The 8,563-nt window shown below is 53.8% G+C and overlaps 2 protein-coding genes across 2 annotated transcripts in view; one reads left to right on the top strand and one right to left on the bottom strand.

The window, feature by feature from the left end:
* The first annotated feature begins 299 nt into the window (after positions 1–299).
* Positions 300–8,563, top strand: part of UNC45A (unc-45 myosin chaperone A) — a 27,860-nt gene continuing 19,596 nt past the window's right edge. Inside the window, exons 1-7 of the mRNA XM_017854997.1 lie at positions 300–402; positions 4,130–4,299; positions 4,495–4,705; positions 5,100–5,530; positions 5,698–5,859; positions 6,099–6,135; positions 6,437–6,612. Coding sequence (XP_017710486.1) covers positions 5,480–5,530; positions 5,698–5,859; positions 6,099–6,135; positions 6,437–6,612 — 426 coding nt within the window. The 5' untranslated portion in view covers positions 300–402; positions 4,130–4,299; positions 4,495–4,705; positions 5,100–5,479. The remainder of the gene's footprint in view (positions 403–4,129; positions 4,300–4,494; positions 4,706–5,099; positions 5,531–5,697; positions 5,860–6,098; positions 6,136–6,436; positions 6,613–8,563) is intronic.
* HDDC3 (HD domain containing 3) lies at positions 1,075–2,895 on the bottom strand. Its single transcript, XM_017854996.1, has 4 exons — positions 2,582–2,895; positions 2,208–2,263; positions 1,857–2,097; positions 1,075–1,558 (listed from the first exon to the last, which is right to left on the bottom strand). The coding sequence occupies exons 1-4, from the start codon at positions 2,691–2,693 to the stop codon at positions 1,428–1,430; spliced, it is 540 nt and encodes a 179-aa protein (XP_017710485.1). The 5' UTR covers positions 2,694–2,895; the 3' UTR covers positions 1,075–1,427.

The following is an 8,563-nucleotide window of genomic DNA, read 5'->3' as shown; positions in this document are numbered from 1 at the left end:
TCCCAGAGTCCTCCGTTGGGGCCTTCACTCGGGCAAACAACTAACGTAGTGGAACAGCTTTGACCTAACAATTTCCTCGTACCCAAGATGATCGCTTTTCCAGACAACTTAATAAACTTTGGCTTTAATGGATGACTGGATACAGAAAAAAATAAATAAAAATAAACCTCAGCTGCTCAGCAACGATTAAAAAAACCACCAGTGGGCAATCCCTCCCCATGGCCACTGAGCAAAATTCCACCACCTCCCCTACACTCCAACTACTGCTGGGCTCCCGAGTTCGGACAGCCCCGGGCCACTTCCGGGCCTTCCCGGAAGTCCCTCTAGCTTAACAACCAAAGTAAACCGCAATGCGGAAGGGCTAAGGGATTGCGAGTCACCGAGTTTCCGGCGCGGATTGAGGTACTGGGGAACCGCAGTCCCCCACCGGCCCAATCATGTTGCTGCTGGGGTCTCTCCCGTGCCCAGTAATGTTGTCAGTAAGCGGGCGGCACTCCCTTCCAATAGGTCTTTTCTTTTTTCTTTTTTGAGATGGAGTCTCGCTCTGTCGCCCAAGCTCGAGTGCTCACTACACTACAGCTCCGCTCACTACAACCTCCACCTCCTGGGTTGAAGCGATTCTCCTGCTTCAGCCTCCTGAGTAGCTGGAATTACAGGCGCGAGCCACTGCGCCCAGCTAATTTTTTTTGTATTTTTAGTAGAGATGGGGCCTTGCCATGTTGGCCAGGCTGGTCTTGAACGCCTGACCTCAAGTAATCCATCCGCCTCGGCCTCCCAAAGTGCTGGGATTACAGGTGAAAGACGCCGCGCCCGGCCCCCTTCCAATTTTCTTAACGGGGACGGCTGCTACCATTTCTTGAGCACCTATGTATCAGGCTCCATCAGGCACGTCACAATCTAACCTGATAATTACACAACCCATCTCACTGATAAGGAAGCCAGGTTCGGAGGGGTTGAGGCCCCCAACCTGAGGGAGGTGACTCAGGGACACACAATTAGTCCTGCTTTGCTGAAGGACAGATATGCAGCCTAACAGTCCCCCATTCAGGAGACTGGAGAAGGAGCAGCAGCAGCTTAAACCTTAACCCAGAGTTTTTATTTTCCATAACGTCTTAGGAACTAGTACTTACATAATCTCAAGTCCCTGAGGGGCCAGAGATCCCACCATGCAAAATAGCAAACAGACCCAAGACTTGGGGAGAGGCAGTGAGTGCATCACAAATGGATGGGTACATCTGATTCCCACACGCGGGACTCAGCTTAGTTAGTAGGAGACCTTCAGACTGAGAAAAAATGCAAGTCTTTTTTTGGCCTGTAGTATCTGGGAAGGATGGAGGGAGTTTGGGAGGCACGGAAAAGATGGTGTATGAATCCTGTCCGGCCTGAATGAGGCTGGAGTTGTGCCTCTGGATAGCTTCAAGCACTGATCAGAGTGTCAGCCCCCGCTCCTTGAACAGATGCTTTAGCGCCTCTTCCAGTTGCCGGTTTGTTCCCTGAAGCCCCTTCACCACCTGCGCTGCCCACTCGAAGTATTCCTGTACTCGATGTTCTGACCATCCTGCGTAAGAGTCCACAGAAACTTGCTAGCGTGATGTCAAGGAAAGCACTGCCTTTTCCCCACTTCCTGGCAAGCCTGGTTCAGGGCCATGAGTTCCTGATGGGATGAGCTGTCCTGAAAACTTCTGCTTGGCCCAGCTATTGTATTTTTACCGTATGAAAGAAGAGTAAATAGTGGTCCAGTAGGATTAATTTGGGAATTAAGAATGCCCAGGGTTTTTCAGGGGAACTGATCAACCTGTGTCTTCAGAAGGCGGTACCCCCCTACCCTTTCCCTTAGAGCCCATAGGAAAGCGTACCCTCTGGGGTGCAGCGATTCAGGTCCCTCAGATTGTACAGCTTGTCTGCCAGTTTCACCAGTTTGGCCCCGGGGCTACTGTGGGGCGCTTGCTCCACCTGCAGCCGCTTTCTCTCCAGCTTGGGCAGAGTCTTGTCATCTGTTACCTCCTCCACCAGGCGTCGCACCTGTGCCCCAAAGTGTAGCTCCACCTCATCCAGGGTGGTGTCGGTGTCCTCCACCGTGTCATGGAGCAGGGCCGCCTGGGGACAAGTTCCCACTCAGCCCTGAGATGTCAGCGAAGGGATGCCCATTGCTGAATGCGGCCCCTGATCCCCATCCCAGACTCCTGGCAGAGAAAGGGGAAAGTTACCTGTAACACCACAATATCAGTGATTCCCGCCTCGTGGGTCAGGATCCGAGCCACACCTGATGGGGAGGGGCAAAGCAGGAAGTCAGGTCGGAGATAGCTCCAAGGCGGTGTGTTGTGGGTTTTGGAGAGCCAGATGTGGCCCCTCCTGGCCTCTCACTAGCTGGGTGATCTTGGTCAAGTCCCTCACCCTCTGGGTGTCAACCGACAAAGGGAGCGATCATGCCTACCGCTCCAATTGTTATGAGACTTTAACGGTATATCGCACTAAGCTTGGGACAATATAGGTGCTCAATGAGGTGCACGCACCCCACGTTTCCTTCCCAGTCCCCACCCCCCAGGTGCCGCAGCCGGTGCTCCGCGGTCGACGAGCCCACCGATGGGGTGATTGATGTAGGGGGTCCCTTCGGGGTCCTTCCGCCGCTGCTGCCGGTGCTTGCGAGCAGCGAAGTCGGCAGCCTCCAGCAGCTGGGCGGCCTCGGAGCCCATCGCGCGGATGGGGCGGGCGACGGCGGCAGCGGGGGCCGGGACGGAACGTTTACAGCGCCCCCTGGCTCCGGGGAGGCCCGAGGATCGTGGAGGCTAATTCAGCGGGCTGAGTTGGGCCTGCCCCAGATGAATTCCTCTGGAGCTGACATGCCCGGCGCAGAGAGCAAGTGATGTGGAAAGCTGCCTTCAGCTTCGCAGCCACCAGCTCAATGTACTCTGTTGGAGGTGCAAAAACAACATAAGCCTGGCTCTCTGGGAGCCCACAGTCTGTGGAAAAGAGGAAGACAGACAAGAAATAAGGCAGTGGTCTCACAGTGCGCTGAATCCAGGGTGGGAAGGCTCAGGGGACTACGGGAGCGGGAAGAAAGGACAATCCACCTACCCTCAGAGTCAGAGACAGCTTCTCCCAGAAGCTCCCCCCATGAACAATCTTCAACCTGTCAAAGCTCTGAAAACTTTCCAAGGGTTCTAAAAATAGTTCTCCCTGCAGGGATGGGCCAGGTTCTGTGGGCAGGGGAGCCTCACCTTTGGACCCAGGAGACCCTAGGGCCTGACCTGAAAAATCAGAGCCTTCACTGGGAGCCCTGCCTAATTGCTTCAGACTTAGGCTCCCAGGTAGCTGTGATGTTTCTGTAGGAACTGCCTTTGTTCTCAGTGTTGCAGATGAAATTTGCGTTGCCTTCTTATGCCATGAGAGCTCCTATTTCAGTCTCTAGGCACCTTCTGTGGGCCCCTGAGGTGATGAGTGTTGTTATTGCTGTTCTGGGAGCATGATGTTGTCAGGCTTGGGTAGGCACTGGAATAACACTTAATTCTGCTGGCTGGTGGCCTTGAGCCTTCCGGAGAAATTCCCTGTCTTAGGGCAGCTGAGGGGTAAGAGAGACCTGATGGTCCCTATGGAACTCCTCTGTGAGAGGGGGTTCCCTATTAGCTAAGTATACTGTAATCAGACAGGTAGCTTTTGTGTTCTGGCTGGTAGCTGGGGCAGATGAGGCCCGGGGGGAAAAGCTAATAAAGGACTCACCCTTGGTTTTCAGCTAGTCTTGGTGGTTGCCATGCAGCAGAGGTTAGGGAGGGAAGCCCCACATGCTGGAAGTGAGGTATTTGACACCTGAAATAGAAGGGTCAGAATTCCCAGAGCTTCCATGGCAGCCTAGAAGTTGGAGAATGGGTAGAAACATATTTGGCTCTAAATGCTTGTTTGTTCTTCATACTAATGGCTCAGCTGCTCTCTCATCCCTCATTCTGTCCTCTAGTCCTTTGAGCCTTCTCTCCTTCAGCAGTTTGGCAATGCAGTCCCCATGTTTTCCAACAGGAGATAGAAACCCAGTCCCTGTCATCTCTCTCTAAAAGCCTGTGATAGAGAAGCTTCAGACTTGTATTAATGGTGCCCGAGGGCCTTGGAGCTTTGATTTTTATTTCTTTATTGTATGCAGTCATGGCCTAGAAAGAGAGATGTTAGGGTTCCCAGGACCAGGACAGAGGTGGTGGTGAAATCTCATGGGCGTCCGGAGAAGAAGGTCAGGCCCCTTGCTGACAGGCCTATCCGTGGGGCTACTGCTGCTCTTCAGCTGGGTGACCCTTGTCCAGTCAACCTCTCTCTCAGGTACAGCACTTACCCCTGTGGCCCACCTGCCTTTCCTGCTATGGGCTATTCCTGGGAACTGGAACTGATGGGGATGAATGGAAGGGCGCCTGCTCTTCCAGTAGGGGCTGGTCTCTTTTACTCTCCAGTAGGGGTGGAGTGGGCTGTGGAAAGATCCCTCCTGCTTATTTCTAGCCCCCCAACCTCTCTCTTCAGCTCTGGCCCACCACCCTCACTTGTGCCAGACCACCCGGGATGTCAGCGGCCACCACTACCCTGGTTTCTTTTGCCCTCGTCTCTCTGATTCTCCAGAGGAAGCCTACTGCTGCCACCTGCAGGCTGCAGGGGGCTCCTGCTGCACCCAGGCTGAATTTGAGGCCCTGTACCAAGTCAACCTGTCCGCTCTTCCGCCCCCGCCCATCCTCAGGTGAGATCTCCAACCCCAGAGCCACTGGAACATCGACAGGGTGTTCCAGTATCTGGTGCTCTGTTCCTAAATTATGGGGTGGGAGGCTTGTAACTTACAGACTAGTAAAGGGACAGACCGCAACAGAAAATCATGTAGATCATGATTACAATTACAAGGGAGAAGTTCAGGGGGCTGTGCAAGCGGATAATGGGGAGCCATCCTGAATCTGCCCATGGGTGGCTCTAGGATGAGCTCCTAAATTCGTATGCAAATGTGTGTATGTAAGACTACATTTATTTGGGGATGGAGTCCCGAGCTTTCTCCGGACTCCCAGGGGTTCTGTACTGCCACAGAGCGCAGCAGCCAGAGCGCGGCCAGGGCCGGGATCCAGATACTCTTTTCTCTCCCGCAGGGGCCCAGGACAACTCCTAGTGCTGGGCCTCTACAGCCTACTGGTTCTGACCCTGATGACCGCAGACCTTGTGCACTTCTGCTGCGATCGGGGCCGGGGTTGGGGCTGGAGCCACCGCAGGCCCCCATCTAGGTCCTCCGCCGCGAACTCCCTGCAGGTCTCCGCGGGGACAGCTTAGGCGCGCCGGGAGCTTGCCTGCACCTGCGATCCAGAGTCGAGTGCCCCGCCCCTGCCCGGGCGCGCTAACTTCTTAGCCCTGCCCCTCTCTGACTCCACCTCCGACGCAAGAGTGGGGCGGGGCAGCTCCCGGCAGCTTCCGGAGCCAGACTCGCCCCGCCCCAGAGACTGCGCCTGCGCGGGCACGGGACAACCTCTCCGCGATGACTGTGAGTGGTCCAGGGACCCCCGAGCCCCGGCCGGCCACCTCCGGGGTGCGTACCCAATCTCCGCGCCATCACCCCTTCGCACCCGTCCTGACCATCCCCGCCTCCTTCCCCCCATCCATGAGGCTCGTGCCCATCCCTCCTCTCCTCTTCCCTTAGCTCCAGGGCTCTGCCCCGAACCCCCTCCGACGTTTCCGCCCCCTTTCTCTCTACAGGCCAGCTCAGTGGAGCAGCTGCGGAAAGAGGGCAACGAGCTGTTCAAATGTGGAGACTACGAGGGCGCCCTGGGGGCCTACACTCAGGCCCTGGGTCTGGACGCTACGCCCCAGGACCAGGCCATTCTGCACCGGAACCGGGCCGCCTGCCACCTCAAGCTGGTGAGGGAGCCTGGCGCTCTTCCCCTCGCCTGCTGGGCCCGGGTTCGCCCATCTCAGCTGATGCTTGGGCCCCAGCTGGGAATTCAAGCTCCCAGGCCATCCCTGCTTGCCAGATGTCTTTTGCACCTCAGTGTGAAGGGGGATCGGGTGACCTTGGACAGCGAGAGTACCCCTGCTGCCTGGTTAGTGCCCCGCAAGGGAGATGACTATTCTTTCAGGCTCCTGTCTTTCTTTTACAGGAAGATTATGACAAAGCAGAAACAGAGGCATCCAAAGGTAGGGGAATGGTGGACCCTTGTGTGGAGCTGTAGGGCTTCTGTGGTGGGCAAGGACTCTGGGACCGCTGCACCATCACATTCTCCTCCTTTGGCCCCAGAGACACGTCTGCCTTCTTTCTTTCCCACTGCCTCGGGCCTTTCCTTTTCTGCAGCTACCCTCACCTTTTCTGAGGCTGAAGCACCGAGCCCCACATTCGTCCCCCTACCTTCTTCTGGCCTTTCCTCGAGATCTTTCCCTACTGCTCTTGCCTGGAAATGGTGGCCTCATGGGTGCTGACAGCGCTCCTGTTTGTGCTCAGCCATTGAAAAGGATGGTGGGGATGTCAAAGCACTCTACCGGCGGAGCCAAGCCCTAGAGAAGCTGGGCCGCCTAGACCAGGCTGTCCTTGACCTGCAAAGATGTGTGAGCTTGGAGCCCAAGAGCAAAGTTTTCCAGGAGGCCTTGCGGAACATCGGGGGCCAGATTCAGGAGAAGGTATGTGAGTGACCCAGAGAGGTGGAAGCTTGACCGGTGGTGAAGGAATCTGGGCCAGTGGTGCAGACACAGTTCTCCAGACAAGAGATACATGGCAAGTGAACATATAGAATTCTGGTTAACCTTGCCTGTGGCCAGGGAAAAGCAAATTAAGATGACAGCGTGTTACTGTTGATTTGGAGGTCTGTTTGGCAGACATTTAAAAGTTTGTATACTTTTCGAGAAGGAGAGAGGCAGACACATCAGTGGTGAGGCTGGTACAGCTCTTTTTTTTTTTTTTTTTTTTTTTTTTTGAGACGGAGTCTCGCTTTGTCACCCAAGCTGGAGTGCACTGGCCAGATCTCAGCTCACTGCAAGCTCCGCCTCCCGGGTTTACGCCATTCTTCTGCCTCAGCCTCCCGAGTAGCTCGGATTACAGGCCCCCGCCACCTCGCCCGGCTAGTGTTTTGTATTTTTTAGTAGAGATGGGGTTTCCCCGTGTTAGCCAGGATGGTTTCGATCTCCTGACCTCGTGATCCGCCCGTCTCAGCCTCCCAAAGTGCTGGGATTACAGGCTTGAGCCACCGCGCCTGGCTGAGACAGGGTTTTACTGTATTGCCCAGGTAGCTGGTCTTGAGCTCCTGGGCTCACAGGGATCTATCCACCTCAGCCTCCCAACTTGCTGGGATTACAGGTGTGAGCCTTGGCACCAGGCCAAATATGCATTTTTGTTTCTTTATTTTTTCAGGAAAATATTTTACTTTATTTATTTATTTTTTTGAGACTGAATCTCACTCTGTCGCCCAGGTTGGAGTGCAGTGGCATGATCTCAGCTCACTGTAAGCTCCACCTCCTGGGTTCACGCCATTCTCCTGCCTCAGCCTCCAGAGTAACTGGGACTACAGGTGCCCGCCACCATGGCTGGCTAATTTTTTTGTATTTTTAGTAGAGACGAGGTTTCACCATGTCGGCCAGGATGGTCTCAATCTCCTGACCTCATGATCCACCTGCCTTGGCCTCCCAAAGTGCTGGGATTACAGGCATGAGCCACCGTGCCGGGCCTAGGAAAATATTTTAAAAGATATACATCAAAATGGTAACATTGCAACCCCTGGGGAAAGGAATGGGATTGAGAGGACTTTCCAAAGGAGACTGCATCACCTGTTCATATATTTTTAATAAAGAGAAGTTGTATAAAATATATATGTTTTTAAATTAGGAGAAAAGAATCTAAAGACCATTATGAACTATAACCAAGCTCAAATTCACCAGATAATTTGATGTTAAAATGCTGACACAGTGGAAGCAGATAACATGATGGCAGACACCTCACTGAAATGTTGAAACCTGGGAAAGCAAATAGGTTTTCTCTCTCAGTGCCAACTCTGATTGGCAGTGGCTGCCCAGAATCCTATGTTGACAAGAATTAGGAAGCAGATTGCCTGAGCTGAGCAGGGGAACATGCCATGACTGGTTAGTCATGGCTGCCATGGATGCGAGAGAGAAAGGCAGGTGGCCCACATGCTAGGCTCGTGCCACCATCTATGCCCAGGAACTCTGGGGGCTGGGGGTAGGCCTAGGATGATCTTGCCCATTCAGATTATTATTATTATTATTATTATTATTATTATTATTGTTATTGAGACAGAGTCTCACCCTGTCACCCAGGCTAGAGAGCAGTGGCAGGATCTCTGCTCTCTGCAACCTCTGCCTCCCAGGTTCAAGTGATTCTCCTGCTTCAGCCTCCTGAGTAGCTGGGATTACAGGCGTCTGCCACCACACCCAGCTAATTTTTGTATTTTTAGTAGAGACGGGGTTTCACAATGTTGGCCAGGCTAGTCTCGAACTCCTGACCTCAGGTGATCCGCCTGCCTTGGCCTCCCAAAGTTTTAGGATTACAGGCGTGACCCACTGTGCCCAGCTCAGATTGTTTTTTTTTTTTTTTTTTTTTTTTTTTTTTTTTTTTTTTTTT

This window comes from Rhinopithecus bieti, unplaced genomic scaffold (assembly GCF_001698545.2).
Source record: "Rhinopithecus bieti isolate Rb0 unplaced genomic scaffold, ASM169854v2 scaffold_39857, whole genome shotgun sequence".
Lineage (NCBI taxonomy): Eukaryota > Metazoa > Chordata > Mammalia > Primates > Cercopithecidae > Rhinopithecus > Rhinopithecus bieti.
This window is presented reverse-complemented; position numbering and strand designations above follow the sequence as displayed.